Consider the following 22,296-nt stretch of genomic DNA (forward strand, 5'->3'; position numbering starts at 1 on the left):
TGAGGATACAATGGTCATAGAGCCTGCTACTACAGGACACCTTTGTGATGGACGTGGTATCTGTATAGAGTGTTCAAACTCTAGAAATCAGTCTTTCAGATTTTAGAGTTTTCTGTTTGGTTAAAAAATTTTATTTTCAACCCACATGACTGAAGTTAACTTCCTAAACATGACATGGGTATAAACCTAGTTTAGAGTCAGCATGTATTTGTGTCTGTGGCCCTTCTTTGCACACAGACATCTCAAGTTTCTAGTAGAAGTTCATCATGGCACTGAAAGGGATGTTCCTGATTTTCTCATAGTATAAAGAACAAAGGGCTGGGATGAAGGTCTCTGCAAAAGGAGAGGAAGTAGAGGAGAGAGGATTGAAAGAGATTAGGGGAAAAGGAAAGAGAAAAAGAGAGTGAAGGAAAAACAGAACTGAATTAGTCCTTCAGGGTATTCCACTTGTAGATGTTGAATCTGATATATGCTACCAAATAACTAATTAACAGAACTAAAGGAGTTAAGAACCAGTCCTTTTAATTACAGTACATGGATAGATGTTTGTACCTGTCTAGTGAAATACAGAAACAGAAATGCCTCCAGTGATTATGAGCTTCAGGAACAAGGCTTGATTATTCACAGAATAATAGAGTAGCTTAGGTTTGACAGGACCTCTGGCAGTCATCTAGTTCAACTCTGGGTTTAAAACATGTCCAACAAGAACAGGTTATTTTGGGCTGTCTGTTCGGGCTGTATCTCTGAGGATGGAGATTCTAGCTCCAGGCAACCTGGTACAGTACCAGACTGTCATTGTCCCCATATGGACTTGGTCCACTATATTAATACCTTTCTTGAAGCATGGAGCCCAAAAGTGGACACAGTGATTCGGGTTCAGGCTCAGAAGTGCTGAGCAATCACTTCTCTTGGCCTGATGATAACACACTGTGCTGCCCTGTATGTGGTTGTCCTTTCCTGCAAGGGTAAGCTGCTGGTAACATTCAAAGGATTCTCCAACTCCTTGTCTGCAAATCTGTTTTCTAACCAGTCTATGCCGTTTCATGAGGTCGTTCCAGCCCAGGTGGAAGACTCTGCAGTTGCTTCTGTTGAACTCCCTAAGGTTCCTGTCATCCCATTTCTCCAGCTCACCAAAGAATATCTGAATGCTGTCCTGCTCACCAAAGTATTGACTGCTCCCTCCAATTTGATGACATTCACTAGCTTGCTGAGAGTGCCCTCTGTCACATCATCCATGTTGTTTAATAAAGACTATGGATTGTGTTCATCCCCTGATGGAAGCTCCTAGTAACTGGCTGCCACTTCAAGTTTGTGCTGCTGGTCAGAACCCTTTGAGTCCAGCAGTGCAGAGAGATTCCCTTGAATCTGCTTATACACTGCATATCTCCCCAGTTTTATTTCAAGGGCCCAAGAGGAGACCAAGTCAAAGGCCACCCCAAAGTCAGAGTGTGCATTTGCCATCTTTCCCTTCCTTGTCCACAGCACCAGAGTCACCTTTGGTAAATCCATATGGGATATTAGCAGCCTCCTTGTTCATCATGTGGCTGGCAACAGCTTCTAAAAGATTTGCTCTGTAACTTTTCCAGGGATAGAGGTAAGACTTGTAGCTATCTAAATCCTCTTCTTGCCCTCCTTGAAGATGGGTGTGACATTTCCTTTTTTCCATCCATCAGGAACCTGCCCTGGTCACCATGATATTTCAGTGGTGTAGCATTGGCCACCTCCCTCAGAACCCTGAGGTACATCTTATCTGGACGTTTTGGCTCCTGTATGAGCAGTTGGGCTCAAGAGCCTCCAAAATGTTTTCTTTTATAGCGGGTGTTGCTCCAGTCCCATTGGAGGCTCAGGGAACTGCAAGGCTTGAAGGCAAAACTAACCAGTGAAACCTGATGCAAAAAAGACATGGAGTGCATTGGCTTTTTTCATGTCCTGTGTCAATGGGTCCTTTTTTTCACCAGACAGTGAGCCCATGTTTTCTGTAACCATCCTTTTGTTGTCCCCTTACTTTGTCAGCCATATTCCAGTATTTGTATGTGGATAACATCTCTGACAGACCCACTGTGGATAAACAGCATCCCCATATAGATATTGTAAAACAAGGCATACATAATAGATTGAAAATTCTGAAGGCAACAGAAAATATTAATGGAAATTTTCAAAGTATAGAATTATATAAAAAAGTTGAGGGCAAAAGTTTAAAATGAATTGGAATAAATTTTCACACAGTGGATTCACCTGTACAAATGACTTTCACACAGTATTTTAAAGGGCACTAGTTTTGACATTTTTAAAAAAGATACCTGAATGCATATTTTTGTAACAAATATTTATATTAGATGTAAAGTCTGTCTAAAAAAACAAACGCTTATGTCTTTAGGGGCATACCTTTGTGGTGCCTACAAACTTAGTGTTTTAGGAGGAAAGGTCCATCACTAGGTTTCCTCTAGATTCTTGGGTACTGAGCAGTATCAGACACTTGACTTTGAATTACACAGATCACTACCCTGGACTGGGGTGTTGCTTATTGTGGACTCTGTTGGCATTAATGGTGAATATTAACATTTAAGGAACATTTTCTAATCTCTTTGTAAAATGAACTCACAGACTTGGGAAATTCCTGTTTGTACTTTCCCATCTTATGATTGAGTGCACTCTTGCATGTGAAGTCTCTGTGTCTGAGTCACTGTTTATCACAGGAGCAATTAAACCTGAAAAGCACACCACGGTTTTGGTATTCTCTCAGGTCATTTGGTCAGAGTAGAAAGAAATAATTTAACATTACTTTTCTAAGAAGAGAAAATATATTTTTTCTTCATTTTTCTTTTATCATCACTTGTAAAACCTAATTTATTCAGTTAATGTTGTCTGCAATGGAATAACTTCTGATGAAGAATTATTTTTGCATGTGGCTCTCTTTTAGCCTTTCAGCTCCTACATTTATTTCAAGAATGTGTTGTGTGGGTTTGTAGAGGTGTGTTTTGTTTATATAAGAAGGATTATGTGCAAAATCGAACATTTTTCAGTAGTTCTTGAGTTAGCGTTCTGTGTACGTTCAAGTGCATCTGACTGAGTGTCAAATGGATGGTACTAAAAATGCATGTATAATTGAACTGTGTTTAAGTCTTCAGAAGCTTTTAAGTAAGCTGAACTTCAAATATAACAAACAAAATTATAGCGAAATTATTTTAAGCCACAGCCCATTAAAGAAGTAAAAATAATATTTGAGGGAGGGGTTTTTTTTCTTATCTGTAGGTGTTGCATTTGACAGTTATTCGGGAAATGTAAGTTTTAATATTCAATCCGTCATTTCACATATATTCCTCCTATCAGTATTTCCTCTGGAAGGGAAATGTATTTTTGAGTGAACACTTCTAATTATTTAGGTCCTGGTTTGTGCCGTTTGCAGAATTCCCACTGGGTACAAAAAGATCTCTTTCATGTAAAGGCCCACAGAAACTGCAATTCTTGAAAGTTTTGATAAGCACTGAAAAATTACCCCATGGAGCATCCCACACCTGTGGGACACAGGACAGCACAGAGCTATGGCTGAGGATTCAGCTGGGGCAGATGTGCACTTTGCTGATGGCCTCCCCTACCTGCTGCCTGCATCTGGCTGCCTGAGGGTCCCACCATCAGAGCTCCACCAGTGGAGCAAGTTGTGTCTGCCTGAAGTGAGCTTTGTGCCTTCCCCTTCTCCATCCCAGGAAGTCTTTTTCTCTTAGAATCTCCCATATTCATACCTTTGGGTGTTTTATGGTGAGGAACATGGGTTTTGTATCTGGGTGTCTGAATGAAGTGCACTAGTTAGTGTTCACAAGATCAGTCTAGGCATCTGGTCATTGCAAAAAGTACTTGAAGTCTGAAAGTATATAAAACTCCTTCCAATGATGGTTTAGAAACTTAATAAACCTCTTGTGTTGTGATTAAGATGAGGACCCTAAAGATGAGGACCCTAAAGGAAGTTTTATTTGTTGGGCCATGTAAGTCACTGGCGAAGGGAAGTTAAATCAATCTGTCGATATTCCCATCTGGGATACTACAGTCTATTGGCAATCCTCTAACACCTTAAGCCTGGGTAAATAACAGGACCTTAGGTTAATAGGTGAAGTGGTTTCCTTAACCTTTTGGGAAAGGTATAGTCCTTACCATTTGCCCATTTGAATCACAGAGATTTTATTCTGATGCAGGAGATTACCACTGTTCTTATTGTGTGCTGTGATTTATAGAAACAGTCTGCTGCTAGACTAATGTTGCCTTCTCTTCTGTCTCCAATCCTAAACGTTTTGAAATAAAATATTTTTTGTCACGTGTTCTTATTTGCTAATGCATTCCTTGAATGCCACAAGGTATCTAATTGTTGATTCCCAAGGAAGACCTTTGTTTGCAAGGTGATATTACATTTTGATTGTTGCGTACTTAAGAATGAACTGCTTTTGGTTGTTTGACACTACTGTTGCTGGTATCATTCTTAAAACCATCTGTATCTTTCTTTTTGCAGCTTGAGTCCTGTGTTTGCACTGTTTGTTCCATTTTATTCCTCCATTCCAAGAGTGCAGGTGACACAAGTATTAGGCCACTTTTCTATCACAAACAAATCTCTGGTCTACATACTGGGTTTACAGGTATGGTGTGTACTTGCTTGATCATCTTTTAATGAATTACTAATGTAGTAGTTAGTATTTCTGTATGTTTGTCTATGAATTTTGATGCTTCTGCATGTATGATTTGACATATATTTAGTTACTAACTATCCCATCATCTAAAATACAGAAAAACGTGTTACTGGTGTCCTGAGGTGGTGGGCAAGTGATCTGTCCTTACATTGTCTTACATGGGAAAATATAATAGGCAATTCTTCAATTGTTTTTTTTTTTTTTTTGGTCAGCAAAATGAACTAGGAGAAAAGAGATTAAAACAGAACCTGATGTAAGGCATATGTATCTTTCACCTTTTTTGTTTGCTTGTGTTCTTGATTTTGATTATTTTTCCCTTGTTTATTAGAGCTCAAACAAAGCTGTAGAACACAATATTTTTCTATGGTGAGACTATTAGTAAATAATCAAGGTTTTGGCTTGATTTTTTTGGTTTTCACTTTATTTGCGTATCATGCACTACCATGGGACAGGTAATTTAAAGTAGTGTAACACAGAGCACAGCAATATCAGATAATACTCTGTGAAATATGACTGGAAAAATATAGATACTTGGTATAGAAAGGCAGTAGTTGTTCAAAAACCAATAAAAAAATCCCCAGCAGCCTAGAAATGAGTGGACACTCGTGACACAACCTGAATTATGAAACAGGAGATGTGCAAACTTATGAGAAATTAGACTCATTTTTATGTATTCTGGGGACTCAAAAGTAGCTCTGGCACTAGGAATGGAAAGCACCATAGTTATGTGAAGTGTGGTAGAGAGTATTTTAGAATGAAAGGTCAGGTTCAGAATACTGACTTGTGTTCCATATGAATGTTTCATTCATCCTGTTTGCTGTTTAGCCTTTCGTTTCCTTCAGTTTCTGCTCCAGCACCTTACTCTCTTGATCTTTCAGAAATCTTGTTTCTTTTCTTCTGAACCCATCAATACTGCTACTGGTCTTTGAGAAATCCATGATATTGTCTGACCTCTTTTCCATCATGTCCTTTGCCTTTTGCTTTCATACACGCACCACCTCCAGTACAGATCACTGCTGTTACTAACCCCCGTATCTTTGTGGGATCTTTCCCTGCTGCTCACAGAACAGTCGCTGCCATCACACAGAGGCTGAGGGAAGTCTCATCTGCCTTCTCCTCATTTGTAAACTCTGCCCTTATCTCTCTTTCTGTAGTCTGAAGTCTAGAGGGAAGGTGTTCTCTTGATTCAGTCAGCATCATGCAGAACTATTTTAGTAACCAGTATCAGTCTAATTTTCAGCCCATTTTTCCAGTTGATAATAACCTTCTCCATGTGATCAATCACATAGTTTTCTAGAAACAATGCGCTGCCCTGTTGTCTTATCAGGATTTTTTTTTAAAAATGCACTCCAGTTTATTTCTGTGATTTCATGTCAGCGAGTATGTGACTGGGTGAGAACTTTATTTTTTTTATTTTGATGCTCATGCTTAGTCTCTCTGTGTCTGCATGTCTGAGAGCTTCACTTGCAGTGCCTGCCCTGCTTGGAACTCTTCTCCTGTTGCTGCTGAGTCATTTCCGTTGCTTCAGTCTGTCTTTTAGACTTGTTTTTCTGTGCAGCCTATAACTGACATCCTGTTATACTTAGTAAGCTATATGAAAATAAAATGTATTGTCCTGTAGAAGGAGAACAATTGTTGGATCCTGTGTTTTTTCCCCTTTGCTACGTTTGGAATACATCTTTTTTTAATGTTAAACTGAATTTTAACAGAGGTAAATGTCTGACGTCTCCCATTACCATGATGAGTGCACAGCCTATATACAGTATTGCAACTTAGTAGTTCTGATAGCAACAGCTTTGTAGAATAAAAATTTTAATCCCTACTCTTGTCTTCTAGCTCTTAACCTCTGGTTCCTACATCTGGATTTTAGCCTTAAGTGGATTGGTAAGTCTTACTGTTTTAAAAATCATGTCTTGCCTAAAACTGTCTGTTATGTATGCAGTCAGCCCAGTATATTGGGACTCAAAAAGAACAGAAACTACTAAGTAACGTTTTGTATTGGTAAGTAGAAAGTTTTCATCTTTAACTTTCAAAGGTGCAGAACACTGACTAGCTGGTGATAAACTGACAGACAACAAAATTGCTGGGTAATATTTGCAGGGTACCACTGCTCTCTGACTGTCTAAAATTAATTTAGCTGCCCTGGATATAGCTTTAGACCCACAACTATAAATGAGACTATTGAGGAAATGGAAAATATTTACCCCATTTTTTTTTTTTTTTTTTTAGTTTTCAGCAAGCCTTATTCCAAAAAGCAGCTTTAAATAACTTTGCCGTGAGGATTTTTCATGCTTTGCTGTTCTCCTAGAATAAGTGTAGTATAGCTGTTTCTCACTATGACAACAGCAGTAAGGGTGCAAAATCACTTTCTTCACACCAGTCAAGGTGGTGTGATCTGTGTTTTTCCTTTCTGATTCTGTTCTTAGTACTAAGGCACTTAGTGCTAAAACAGATTGTACTAAATTTTCCAGATTGTTAGATACTGATAAGCTTGTTTTAAAATTACACAAACTTAGAAATTAGGAGCTCAGACTCTGATTTCTTGGCCCAAAAGGCTGTAACCTTTTCAAACAGCAAGAGTTAGTAACTTCCAAAGAAGCTCATTATTAAGTTGATGAAATCTTAATAACTCAAGTTGGGCCTTGCTGTTTAGAACCTACTAATTTGAATTTGCAGTGAGCTCAGAGTGAAATGCCTGTGGACACTTTGGACACTTCACATATTGTTGCTGCAACTCAGTAGTTTGATCCCTTACCATTTGCACTGACTGTTGCAAAACATGCTGTGAGTTTGCAGGATAACTAACAAGAGGAGTGACAGAGCAGTAAACAGTGAAGTCTGTTCAGTAATTTGATCTGACAATAAATATTGATGAAAGCAGTGCAAGTAACAAACCAGAAATCTCTCCTGGAAATCAGCCCAAGCCTCTGTGCCCACCTAAGGATCTGTGACTTCCTCCAAACACACTACCCTTCCTGTTACTCTTCTGACTCTTTTAATAGCCCTTCCTTTTGAACAGGTGTTCATTAGAGAGGGAAGGAAAGGAAAGAAATGGAAAGGCATTTTAATTCCCTGTTTCCTGGTGACAGAAGCTGTGTGTATATTGGTTATACAGACTTATAAAGAACAGCTCAAATATTTTTTTCATAATACATTATGCAGTTCTTGTTTTAATTCCCTTTTAATATAAAGTTTTGTTCAACCGTATAATGCAACTTTCTTAGTATTCTTTTTTATAAATTAGCTTTTTTTTTTTAATTGCAGGTTGACAGTATGTTTTACTTAGGTAAAAATCCATAGGATTAAATTACTTTCTCCATGTCAAAGGAAGACTAAAAAATAATTTGAAGTTTTCATATTGCTTCAGTCAGCATGAATTAAGTCATCATCAATGATGATGTGTTTTCAGTCTCTATTTTTTCCACAGCAAGTGGAGAGCTGCACTCTACCACTTTGTGCTACAATTTGGAAAGAAGTTCATGTCCTGAATTCTAGCCATTTTTTTTGCACAACATATATGCCACGTGTCTGTGAATTAAAAGTCTTTTTCTCCTCTGTTAGAAAATAAAATTTGGCATCTTTTGAGAAAATTTGATAAATAAATAAACTTCACAGTATAATAAGTAATCTGAAGAAGGATATGAAACGCTGTGAAGGTGACTTTTAGCACTAGTGTAGTTACTTGATAGTATACATATATGTACAATTACAGAAATAAATAGATTGTCAAATCAATGTTAAGTCATTCCAACAACCTGTATTTTATAATTCTTATTACTCTTGACATTTTTCTAAGTTACTGTATCTATGTGGATTCAAATTTTCATGTATTTGTACAAAAAGGCTGAGTAAGTGTACGGACACCAAGTCAGATAGGTGAGATGTTTAGTCACTAGTTCATTGCCTGTTAGACACTTCACTGTATTTTTAGTGCTGAAGATCACTTACGCACTCTTACGAGTGTATTATGATGCTGTCTTGTAATTTAGCTTTCGTTGCAATTCTGCTTATGTGGAAAATTAAAATGGACGGTGCCAGCACAATTTCTGAATTGTTGTCAGTTTCCACTTTCTCTTCACTGTGTGGTTTAGGTTTACTTAAATTCTCACAGCTTATATTTAACACGTAATGAACACTCTCAGACTACACGGGATTTTACCAGGTGCAAGATGTGGCACTGGAGACTCTTTCTTTGTTCATCCATACTACTGCTGTTAAGACTTTGCTGTGAATTCCAGGCAGGGTATAGAGCAATTGGGAATTGTACTGCCTTGAGTTCTTGTTTTCAGTGGCTTTAAGTGATGCCGTCATTACAGAAATGTGTTTGCATGTGTGTATGAGTCTATGTCTGCAGGTAGGCATTGATGTAATATACCTGGTGATAGGGAATTTTAGACAATTTGTAGTTCAACTACAAATTTGTAGTGGATTGTTCTCAGTTGTGGAGATTGCAGCCCATGTTGTGTTGTTGGAATACAAAAGGTCTACTTTGTCTGTCTTTGTGATGAGGTATATCTTCCTAGATCTCTAGTTTTGAATCAACATAGGATTCCATTCTTAAAGGCAGCTTCTTTACTGTCCATGTGAAACTGGACTACCTCTCAGTTATTTTTTTTTGTATGTCACTCACTAGTATGTTGTGTAAAACATGCTGTTTAAATACAGGATGCTTATTTGTAAGAAAGAGAGTTTAAGAAGTAGACATCATAAATCCGATGTAATCAGTAATCTATAATGTTCTTATAGTTTATGAGACTAATTTAATTTCTTGTGATTTGTTTTGCCAGAAATATACCATACTTGGTACACACAGTCCAGATTTGTTTCTTCCAGTAGGATTTTTTTATGCCATAAAATTAGGAAACTTCATACTAGAGATGCAAGAAATCCTTTCAACAGTTGTTTACAGAAGTGCTTCCATGGAATGCGTATCACTCAGTTTAGTGGAGGCCCAAAACAGTTTTGCAGCTATTTTTTTTTCTTTAAAACAGTCAAAACACCTTAGAAAATAATATCCAAGTCTCATTGGATATATAAATTTTCTTTCCCTTTCTTTTTTAACTCTTTAAAATCTTTTGGGTTCCCAGTTTACATCTGTCCTTGCTATACTTTTGTAGGATTGAAATTTAAGAGGCATGTCAAGGCTCACTGAGTCATAGCTGGAGCACGTCTACTTCAAGAAGTAAGCTCAGGTTAGTGACCAGCAGAAGACATATGTCCTGCTGGGAAATGCAGTTCTCTCCACTTATTACAATAATGTTGTTATCAGACAGATCACATGCCACAGGTCTTGCTAACCATGTAGCTCAGGCTATATTTCATAAGGAAGAGGTATACTTCAGGCCCTTTCTGTGACTTTAGTCTTGTAGCCTGTTTCTTCTTATCTAGTGTCAGTTTTTTATTTGTTTGCAAGATGACCCGCATTGCCTAAAGCTCAAAATTTGAAACACACCAAGTCTCCTGTGAGCTGCCTTGAATTTGTGTAGAGTTCAGTTCAAACCTTAGGAAACTGAAATTGAAAAGTTTCTAAAACCGTGTTTGCCTTGGCGATTTCCCTAAGCCAAATACAACACTCTTCTGCATTGTTTCTATGCTACACGGTGGTTTACTTTTCTCAGGTGGTATGAAAAGTTGTGCTTTATGTGTTTAGATATTGGAAAATATAGAGAATCTGCAATTTAGAGCATGTACTTTAATGGCTTAAGGTTAAGATAGAAAGTTCAGACAGTGTTGAGTGCATGGTTTTAATTTCAGTTCCAGTTTTTTAGTGTATTAGTTATTATCCATAATTTTGAAGTTGCTAACTTAGTTTTACATAAACTACAGATATCTGTTGTTAAACATTCACAAGAGTGCTTTGGATGGTACTTTTGAGTTCTGTTTGTTAAGAGCTGTCTCCATCCAGATCTTTACCCAGCTGAGGTATTTTTGTATAGTGAATTCCTATTCTTTAGGATGGGCATTTATAGGATAAAATGTGATTCAGCTGGGGAGCAAAATAATTAAACCAGACTTTAATTTTTTTTTAGTTCTTGTCTTAAAAATAACATTTTGTAGTTAATACTGGATCAGACCTAAGAATCATTGATTTTCTTGTTGTTGTTTTTCCTCTTCCATTTCTTTCTTAAGTGATTTTGAACAATTCATACTGAATTCTTTGTTGTTTTAAAGATGTTTTGGAGGGAATGCAGAAACATTTGCATTACCCCACAGTACAGTATTTGCACATAAAATATCATCCCTTTTACATACTTAAAATTAGTATTAAATATGTACTTTCTCGAAGAGAATCTTTGGTCAGACTCTGTTAATGTATGCAGTTACCTCCACATTCATGTCCTGCCATGCATCCTCCTTCATCCTTCAGTTAGTCTGGACATCCTTCAGTCATCCGCATTTAGTCTTATGAAGGTCTTTAGTCTTCCTTGAACTCTTCGTAACTGTGTGATTATAAGTGGTGATTCAGGTTAATGTTAGTTAAATGTTACATCTGGTTAATTTCAGAATATTTGATGTTGGTGTTACAGCATTTGTACCAGTAGTATTGCTATTACGAGTGAGACTACTCACTTATTAAAAAGTTTGCCTGTGCTTAAGTACTTTCCTAAATAAAAATATTATTTCGTGTGTAACTGATGTGATTCCCCTTTGCTGATAGAACTACCTACCAAAGACCAAGTACTCAGACAGTTCACAGAATCACTGAGGGTAACATCTGGTCCAACCTCCCTGCTCAGGCAGGGTCACCCTGAGTGGCTTACCCTAGGACCATGTTCAGATGACTTTTGAGTAACTCCAGGGATGGCAACTACCACCTCCCTGGGCAACTTGTACTAGTTTTCAATCATCCTCTCAGTGAAAAAGTGTTTCCCAGTGTTCAGAGGGAACCTCCCGCATTTCAGTTTGTGCCATCGCCTGTGATCCTGTCACTGGGCACCACTGAGCAGAGCCTGGATCCATCTTCTTCATTGTTTCCTTACAGACATTTATATACTTTGATAAAATCCGCCTTAGCCTTCTCCTCTCCAGACCAACCAATCCCCCTTCTCTCAGCCTGTCCTCATATAGAAGATGCTCCAGTCCCTTGATCATCTTTGTGGCCCTGCATTGGATTTGCTCCAGCAAGTCCATGTCTCTTACGCTAGGGAGCGCAGAACTGAACACGGACTCCAGCTGCAACATCAGCAATGCATAACTTGTGAAGTACATAGCCTGAAATGAGAAATGGAGAAGCAATAGAATAACAAAGATTAGAAAATGAAAAAGAAACATTGTCTGTCTGCCTACTAACTTCAGGACAGGTGCAGATATCCATATGTACACTAACAGATGTGCTGAATCCTACCCAAAACTAAGGTGATATATCTGCAGGTGGACAGTGCTCAGTATTCAGCTGAGTGACTGTGGGTGACTTAGTTTGAGATAAGTGTCTCTATGTTCTACTGACTGTATTGATTTAATCTTCTTTGCAGAGTGTGTTTAGACACCTTGCTCATGTCAAATTGGCCATATATAAACACATGACAACTGATTAAACTGCTAGTGCTTATTCCTATGTCAGCTAAAGCATCTGAGAAAAAAATGTAGTTGACTTACCAAATATACAGGGGATGTTAGAATGAAAGTGAAGTTGTAACGGGAGGAGGGAGATGCAGATATTTCCAATTCTGAAAGAACGAGAAAATAGCAAGAAAGGATAGGAGAAGGTAATAATATGTCATAAGATACTTTCTCTTTTATATCCATGGCTTCTAAGATCCTGTAGAAAAATGGATATTAGTTAGTAGTTTGTATTTCACTTCTAATCTTCTCAGATCTGAGGAAGAGTTTCTTTGTCCAAAATCTGGTCTGCTTGGTCAACTGTACCAACCGGTTCATTAATAGTCAGATTGCTTGTATCAAGATTTACTTTTTTTTGGCAGCAGTGTTACCAGAGAGGGAATCCATGACAGTAATTCAGCTGTGTGTACTTTGGAGACATCTGCCTTAGGATAAGTCACATATTAAGAGTGCCCATTTCTCTCTGTTGACTGTGAAACCAACTTAAAATAACCAGCTCATAAGTAGGCTTTTAAATTACAAATGTCTACATTGGGGCAGGTTAATCAAATCATGATCTTTTGTGTAAAGAGATTTATTTAACAATATGATGATGATAACCTGCAGAATGCTAGCAGAGACCCAAGGGAACCTATCCTTAGGTCACAAGTCCAAGTTAAGAATAGCTGTATGTGCTGAAATGGCGCTACAGTCATACTTGCGTATACACAGTGTTTGAGTGCTGGTTGTGATTGCACCTGACTAAGGGAGCATTGATGAACTCTGAAGAAAAAAGTTTCAAGGTACCTGGGAAATTCATAAGCCCAGTCAACTGGGAATGAAAATGAAGACAATTACTTTAGAACCATTATAATCTTAGTTTTCTCTCAAGCTAATTATTACAAAAGGCTGTTTATAGTATTTGTAACTATTTCTGCAAAGGAAACCCAAACAAAATAATCTGTTGTGTTACATCTGTAACACAACTTAAAAATATGTGTGTAGTCATTTTATTTGTTGGGTGGTTTTCACATGATCCCTCTTGGTTTGATATATGTGTTTCTCTAATCAAGGTAAATACAGAATCTTGACTCAAGCTCCAGCCCCATGCTTTGATTCTAGTTGTATAGAATTTGAAACATACCAAGGATTAAGCAGATAAAATAGGTATAAAAATGTCACTTCACCTTAAGAAAATTGCTATTTGCTGTCAGTTTGTTGAAATCTGAAAATAGCTGTCTCGAATACATATGAATATATTTAAATTTTTCAGAACAAAGTAATTGGGTATTTGTTGTCAAGCTTTAACTATTAGACAAAATAATTTTCAACATAATTTTCTACACCAGTCTGCCTACTTTTTCTTCTGTTTTATTTCCTTTTTTAGTGTTAATCAAGTACAGTGATTTTAAATGTCTCAGCTAGTAGTGGAGCATATGTGTCTTTGCTGTGTAAAATACTAGAGAGCTTCCATGTTTGGTTTACCTAATGTAACAGTGAAACTACAGCTACTTCCATTTTTCTAAAAAGTGTACAACTTTGGAAGGATTTGAGGGAAGGGGAGGAGAAGTTGGGCTTTATACAGGGGCGGGAGGAGGTTAAGAAACTTAGTGTGAAGGACCAGTGCTAAGCCGTGGTGTTAAGAAACTGAAAAAATATAAGCACACTTTTTTCTGCACCGTGCCACAGTTTCCAGCATACTCTCATTTCCTCCGCTTGCATTGTGTCGTGTATGTTATAACAGATGAGTTTGTAGGTTATGATGGTGTGACTAACAGAAAACAACTAAGATGCACCTTATGATGCCAGCCAAAAATTCTCCATTCTAACAGTGTGAACATAACCATAATGTCCTTCTGTGGTGACTTTTTAGAGGCTAAAATACAGTAGAAACTCCTCTGTTTGGGAAAAGTAGCCCTTCAGTCTGATGTAAAGTGCTGAAGTTGGGATATGAGGTCATCTTCATTGAATAAATAATGTTGGTTTGCTTTTTTAAGCACTAGAAATTAACTCAATATCAATAACAAAAATGGTGTAAGAAGTTGCTTTATACTTTAAAAGCTTGTGTTTTTTTAAATGATATCTATGAAGTTCTGCATATGAACCAGCTAAAACGGAAGTTCTTTGGAAATACTTGACATTAAGATGAGAGTATGACACCAAACCAGACTGAATCACAAGACCTATTTTAACTGCAAATGTCTCCATTCTGGGTTTATTGGAAATATGCAAATAGGTATCTCTTCCTCACTAGGCAAAACTGCTTGAAAATTTGTTAAAACTGAGTACAGCATTTTAAAGTTTTTTATACTTCCATCTAATAGCTTTATATTTGGAGTAGTGAATCAAGGGAGGGAGCGAGAGAAGGACATCCTGAGAGATGTGGAGATGACAAGGTGGATTGCCAGTGCTCTCCTTCCATATGTTTATACTTGTGAAGAATTGCAGTCTCACATGATTGCTCTGAACAGGTGCTCAGTAAGTTTCTTGGCAACTATATGTAGAAGATACACTTCTCTTCTGCTAGTCCCACACACTTTTGTCTTGTTCCTTGACCAAGTGCTTTTTACTTTAGACTTTATTGTGAACTTTATATTGTCAGACTTCTACACTCCCTGCTCTGTGACCGCTGAAGTCCACATGTTTGGGTTATGCAGTGAGCTTCTGTCTAAGAGACAGGACAAGGAGGGGTCAAGACACCAGTCTGCTGTTGAGGAGCAGTAAGGAGAGAGAAGACAGCCCAGTGCAACTGGTGCATTGACTGTAAACCAGACATTCTACTCCAGTGACCTCAGTAAATCTCTGAAGGCAGGTAGGAGCTATTGTGTATATGAGTCTCACATGCGATACTAAGTGCCATTCTCCATTTTAGCAGTGCCCATAAACTTTTAACCTTATAAAGCCTTTTTTTCTGATTAAGTGCTCTGGAATGAGCTGTTCTCCACAACTACCTAAAAGGAGGTTGTAATGAGGTGGGGGTCAATCTCTTTCCCAGATAGGACAAGTGGAAGTGTCCTAAAGTTATGCCACAGGAGGTTTAGATTTAGTATTAGGAAAAAGTTATTCACCAAAAGGTTTGCCAAGCACTGGAGCAGGCTGTCCAGGACAGAAAGAGATTGAGTCACCATCCCTGAAGGTGTTTAAAAGTGGTGTAGATGAAGCACTTGGTGGACTTGGCAGTGCTGGGGTAATGATCAGGCTTAATGATCCTAAAGGCCTTTTCTAACCTGAATGATTCTGTGACTATCCATCTCTACTCAGAAAAATACGAGGACCTTTTACTGATGCATCTAATTGGTGCTTGCAGTACACCTTCCCTTCCGAGGCAAACAAGTTCCAAAGTACTGACACTAAAGACATGCTGCTGCTATCTCTTTGCTGTATCTTGAGTTGCTAAAAGAGTGATTGTGTTTGTGGTTAATATGTTCAGACACGTGTCAAGATTTGTCATACGTTCAGGGAGATGTAGATTTTCCTATCACCACTTGCTTTGTTTTTTTCTTGTGACTTTTTGAACTCGTTCAAGATTTAGGTTGCCTTGAAAACTTTAGACCTTAACAAAGGACTGTAGGTGATAAAAGCAGAGATCAGAATTTGGGAGGGACATTTGAAAGAAGTGAGGGAATGCTGATGTGATGTTAGACAAAGCATTCTGAGTGGCAGTTCTTTCCCTGCCTGGTTACACCTGTACAATCAGGAATGCAGAATCTCTGGAACCAAAAATGGGGCCTGGCTCCATAGCCTACCTACAACTAACAAGGTAGAAGGAAGGAAGATAATTTGTAGGTCCTGGTGCTGCTTGTGCATTTTGCATCTAAGAAAGAATCAGATTAAGTGTATATGTGATATTTGCAACCTGGTTTAGTAATTCTTGCTCCCAAAAAATAATCTTTCTGGTCATTGTACAATCTAGGTTTTCTTGGGTGAGGAGCCTATCTACATAGCCCTCTCAGGACCAGGTGGTTAGATTCTGAGGGACCTTCCTGCTACACCTCAAGTACTGCATACCAAAAGCAGATGAATTGCAGAAGTGATACGAATCTTCCTCCTCTTATTCTTTGGTGATTATAGTTGTATCCTAGTTTCCAGTTGATGTGCGAGAGTTTCAGTCATGAGCTTACAGCCATCTGGAACAGTTTCACTAGAGCTGAGGAAAGAATTTCTGAGGTCATGAAGAAGCTTCTGTTCCAGCGTCCTATCATTCCTGGAGTCCAGTTAGGACCTTCCTTTGCCTATATGTTATAGGCAACCTTCCTTCTGATGTGATTATGGCCTTACTCTTATCCCATCACGTTTATCTCATTTCTCATAACACAAAAAGATTGAAGGGGTTAAGGGTAGTTTAAAACTCTTATTTCTCACTTTAGAATGTTTGAGGTTTCATTTTATGACTGCTCTCAGGGTTGGATGTAAGCAGAATAAAATAAAAATCAGTGTTTCCCAAACCAGAATGTGTTTTTGCTAAAAGTCTCATCATCTCCTGGGATGATTAATGATAACCTTGTAAATAATCTGAAAAATATCTTCCCTTCCAAACTTTGTTGCATTTTCCTATGCTGTTTCCCTTTATATATGAAGCAGTGCATTTAGTATGTTTATACAAATGTCTGTCAGTGAGATACAATAAATAGCCCCGAATAAATAAATACTCCAGATGTGGAGTTTCTACATTGCTTCTAGCATAATTGCATTTTTGGGGTATGTTTACAGATTTTTTTTTGAGGTTCATATCTCTTCCTGTTCATTTCACTCTGCTGTCACAGCATAATTCTTGTGGCATGACAGACAATAACTTGTCACAAATACTGAAATGTGGCATAAACCGCTATGGGCTCAAGTGCTAGGGCTTCGTAAGAGGATTCAGATTAATGGTGGAGTGATGACTGTAGATCATTTATGGGGCACGTGGATTTCTCTTGCTCCTGCTGAATCTGAAGTAAAATCAAGCCCCAAGGCAAGCACAAAACAGAGAATGGGTATTTTTCTTATAGGTGGAAGAAGGGCCTCACAAAAACTGGCTTTTTCAATATCACAGTTTTTAATGAATTGGTTTCTAAACCTGTTGTTTTTTTTCTCCTAGAAGGTAGTAGAGCTTTTTTTGGAATAAGTCTGTGAATACTCTTAGATTTAACTTCAAATCCACTGATTTGCTTTAATTTTTATTAGAAGGAAAGACTTGGATGCTGGGAACAAAAGCGTTAAGGGAGGTTGTTTTTTTTGAAGGAGTGTTTACAGCATTTCAGTATCCTCAAAAGCAGCCTTAATCTTCTCAGGTCAACATGCAGCATACCCTGACCAATTCCTTTACTAGAAATGAAACTTTTATTTGAATTTTTGAGCAGTTTGAGAAAGGGTCACTTGGTTTGGGCTTAAATTCTGAAACAAACAAAAGAACGCCAAGCAACTTTATGAGTCACAGGCAATGCACTACATGGATTAAAAAAACTAATAGTCTGCAGGGGGAAGTTGGAGGTGAAGAAATCCCCTGTTTGTTCTCTGATTCTTGACTGAGAACTCTGGGTAAATACAGTAAAAAGGGCTTTAAAAAACAGAAAGACCAACTGTTACCTGCAGACAAATACGATAGTAAATTTGGTGTATTTAAGTTTTTTAGTACTGAGGGTTTTTTTAACATTTCATTTTTGGTTTTAGATTTCTGGGATTTGCTACAATAGCAGTATATTAAAAGTTCATCGAATTCTTTGTGTACCCAGATGGGTAGCAAAGATATTTTCTTGGACTCTTGAACCAGTCTTCTCATCTGCGGAACCAACAAATGAAGTTCGAGTGGGAATGGGAGCAACAGTTGACATCCAGAGGCAGCAGAGAATGGAGTTACTGGATCGTCAAATCATGATGTCTCAGGTTGCCCAAATGAGGCGGCAAAGACAGCAGCAGGTATTGCTATACATTTTTTAAGGGTTATATTGTTATGAGAAAGATACAGTTTTGGCTCATATATCTTGTGTGGTTCCTGTTTCTTACAAATAATGTTTTTTTTTTATTTTTCTCCATCAGTCTTTCATATACTGTTGTACTGCTAATAGCCATTTAAGTGATTTATGTAGCTTTATGTGTTAAAATTGCTTCACAAGATAGAAGCAGAATGTCAGACAATCCTGTAGGGATATCAGTACTCCTGGTATTCTTTCAACTGAAATGAGGCTGAAAGGTAGAGTGATTGCCTCTTGGTAGTCTTTAATAAGGGCCACTGCATAAATTTGGGAAGTCAAAATACTTCTGACTCTCCTGAGTATCTGTATTGTTAGCATCCTTTTCAGAGAGGTTGAAAATTGTCATTGGAACTCCTCTGTTTGTAGATATACAGGTTATTTCTTTCAAGAAGGGGCAGAAATTAAATTCTCTACCTTTCTTACAGAGGTAAACCACAAGGGACTTTCTGTTTGCCATGTTTAATGCTCTTGGTTTATTTCCTTATCAAACACATAGCAGAGCCTTTTTATTTTCTCTGTTGTAGACAAACCAACAAATGCAGACATTCTCAGACTTTGCATTGTAGGGTATTGAAACGAGAGAAGGTGTCTCAATTCACTTTTTCCTGTATCTTAGATGTATGTGTTACTAGCAGACAACATGGGCCTTGCATTGCTCTATGTGAACATATATTTACTTGCAGCCTAGCAATTTGAGGTCTTTACTGAGTTTCCTTTGCCTGAAACACAGCTCTGTACTGATATGCAAGTTCTTGTTGTGTTCCAGATAGCGTCGTGCAAGTAGGTATAGCCATGGTACCCTTAATGCATTGCCAGAATTAGAGGCATGATGACATAAAGCTTTGGCCAACAGCTAGAGTATGAATATTTGTTTCTAGTCTCTGATAATATCATTCTATTTTCCTTGTTTTCCATTTCAGTATGATGAAATTGTTCCTCAGGTAGAAAGTTCCTGATCTACTTTTCCCGTAAGAAAATTAATCAGTTTTAGCATAAGATTGGAACTAGAAATTACTCAATTCTTGAATGTTGACCTTGTAATAGGAAATGAATTGGAAGTGTGTGTTGGGCTACAAGCAGCTGGGAGGAGTGCAGCCAGGTTTTTTCAGACAGGAGAAAGAAGCCGTTTCCATTTACGAAGGACAGTCTTTCTAATATATCTTTAATTGCAAAAAGTGGCAAATAAGTTCAGAACAGTAAATTATAAAAGAACAGTTGATAACATTTTTTTCTCATCTTGTCCTTTCCTCAGGCAATGAACAATGAAAGTGGAGAAACGTCTTTTCATGTTTGACTTCAAATAGAATTCTTTAAAAAGGTGGAGGGTTTGAGTAAAATGAAGGAAGGCTGTTTGAACATTAGTATGATGCTTCCCTTTACAAGTTACCTTCATGTTTAGCCTTTAACTTGAGCGCAGCATTTAGTTAACTGATAATTTAGTTAACTGCTAATCTTTGAAACCAGCCATCAGAAGACAATGGGATTAATGTATGAATGTTTCAGAGAGGCTCTTCAGAAAAGTGTGTCATAAAAGCTTTTGACCAGCCAGGTTTTTTTTAATGACTCACTCACAGAATTTACTGGCCATCAACTAAATTACAAAAAGCATCGTTCACAAATGTTGAGGTGTAGTGGTAAAAATGGAAAGCAGGCTAATTTCAATCTCAAAATAATATTTGAAAAATTGACAATAATTTCCTGGATTGCTATACTTGGGCAATTCTTTTACCTTCAGAGGTTTTGGAAATGTGTAATTTGAAGACAGTGGAGTGGAACAGATCACGTTACAGATGGAATTTAGATGATAATTTTTCCTGTGAGAGCGAAGCTGATAAAGAATGCAGATCAGTTTTAAGCAGCTTTTTTATGAAATTGAAAATAATAAAAGCTGTGAAGTACATATCAGTCATTAGAAATGGCTTTGAACTATATTCTAGGAGAACGTTGTGTGAATTTCTGAAGTCACAGTATGTTGTCTGTAGGTAGTGTGCCATAGGTGAGACAAAGTAGCATTTTCTCTCATGCTTTCCATTTGGTTTGGTGAGGGAAGTGAACTTCCAGTTTCCTCTGCATGCCATAGTGCAACAATTTTGTCTAGCTCCCCCTTGAGAAGGTGCTCTGCTCATTCTTCCTACTCATTTACTCTTTGGTTCATCTGTTTGAGAAAAGAGGCAGTGCAGTTTCCCAGAATGTTGGTAGTATTATGGAAGGAGAAGATTGGTGGTTTTAACAGTGCTCTATAGTCTATGCAATGTCAGCATTCTCTGTTCCAGCCATAAGGAGGCCCCTCTTTTGAATAGATACCTTTTGTAGAAAGCTTATTCTTCAAGTCTTTGCAAGAAATTCTGAAGAATGTGACAAGACAAGCCAACATAAAAAAAGTTTAATTAAAAAAACAAAAATTAGAACAGGGAAAGAAACTGGGTGACTGGGTGAAAAGCGTTTCTTATAAGTTGTTTATACTGTACTTCCAAGATACTGAAGATACTGGGATGTAAATAATTTTTTCCCCCCTGCTGTTCACAGAGCCCTTTTATCCAAAGCAGAATTCACTTTGGATACTTTCTACAAAATAGGAAAAGCAAAGAACAAGCACCCCAGAATTTCTTTGCCAACAGCTCTTTTGAGCTTTACGTTTCCCAGTCTTTCTCTAGCTGAAATGTTGTGGTCTGGAGGACCCTGAAGCATGGAGCTGTGTATGTGAGTGCTGGGTTGTCAAAACACCCGTTACTTTGACAAGTAGATTGAATATGTGGTAGAATTTGAACCAACTTCATTACTTGATGTATCTCATTTTAATTCTTAAATATTCAGTGGTACTGTGTCTGAATATGTTGTTAGAAACTGTTTCGTTGCTGGTTTCTCAGGGGAGTGTGGTTACATGGTGACTGATTTTTTTTTTCTTGGTCTCTAGTTGCTGTGGATACAACCCTTAAACAGATGGTAGTGTGCATCTTGAAAACTTTTTGTTCTTTATTTTCTCCTGTGGATATTGCTGAGAAATTACGATCTTGTCACAAATGGAGAGCTACTGAAATTCACCTCTATGCACCTATAGAGGCAGTAGAATAAAATGTGTGCCATATGTATTAATTCCCTCAAAAAATACCATCTTGCTATTTTGTTAATGCTTTTAAAACTTCAGTTTCTTAGTTCTTTTCCTTCATGCTCTTTGCCTATCCTATGTTGTAATTTAAATAGTTTATCGTATTTTAATTTTTCCCCATTATCTGATCTCTTTTTCCCCTTCATATCGCTTTCACATTTTCATTCCCTACTGTCCCATTTTCCTCCCACATTTTCATCATCTCTTCACCTTCGTCTCCATTGTTTCCCATATTTGGTGTTTGCTCCTATACAAAGTCCTTGGGAAGTTCTCTCCCATCGTGTCACACCACCAGTAATCATTTACTATTTTATCCATTTCACACTGTAATATTGATAAAAATCTTGGTCTTCAGTCCTGATGTTTCTACTTCTTGATCTCTTTCATTTCCCAGCATTTTTCGAAAGTTTATCTTTCTGTAACCTAACCCAGATAAAAGACATGGTGGGAAAAGGGAAGCAAGTGCTGCATCTGTGCACCAGTGTGGGTAGCAGGGAGTCAGCCTGACTTTCACTTCCCATTGAGAAATATGGAGGGAGGCTGGCAGATAACCAAACTGGGAATAGATAAGGGAGGATTCTGTGCCTAGTTGTTATTGACAACACTGTTGTCACTAAAGACATATATGTGGAAGGTGGTGGAAAGTTGCAGAAAGATGGTCAGTGCCTTCTGTTGACAGTACAGCTTCTTTGAGCGCTTATCCTTGTGCCCATTTGGGAGGGGTGGTGTATGAACCTCAGTCCCTTCATCTTGAAAAAATGTTTTTTGTATCCACAGAGCATTTATTCCTTTATTCATGCTGAGCGTGTTAGGACACGGTATTGCCTACATCTTGGCTTCTCTTAAGTGTTTTGGATGAGAGAAGAACTTTACCAGGTTGCTCCAGACTGTATGATAAGCCTACAGCCACACATGAAAATCTTCATTTTACTACCTCTCTTTCTACCCTGTCTTCCACTTTAAGCTTATGTTGTTCTTCTCTTCTAGCTGCCATTAATTTTCAGTGAGACCAGACTCTCCTTTG

At 37.9% G+C, this 22,296-nt stretch overlaps 1 protein-coding gene across 1 annotated transcript in view; it reads left to right on the forward strand.

Moving 5' to 3' along the window:
• Nucleotides 1–22,296, forward strand: part of UBAC2 (UBA domain containing 2) — a 98,286-nt gene that overhangs the window by 59,594 nt on the left and 16,396 nt on the right. The window contains exons 5-7 of the mRNA XM_027741045.2: nucleotides 4,499–4,622; nucleotides 6,510–6,557; nucleotides 17,865–18,110. Coding sequence (XP_027596846.1) covers nucleotides 4,499–4,622; nucleotides 6,510–6,557; nucleotides 17,865–18,110 — 418 coding nt within the window. The remainder of the gene's footprint in view (nucleotides 1–4,498; nucleotides 4,623–6,509; nucleotides 6,558–17,864; nucleotides 18,111–22,296) is intronic.

The sequence above is a fragment of the Pipra filicauda genome, unplaced genomic scaffold (assembly GCF_003945595.2).
Source record: "Pipra filicauda isolate LSUMZ 115617 unplaced genomic scaffold, ASM394559v2 scaffold24_size8852520_pilon, whole genome shotgun sequence".
NCBI classification, from domain to species: Eukaryota; Metazoa; Chordata; class Aves; order Passeriformes; family Pipridae; genus Pipra; species Pipra filicauda.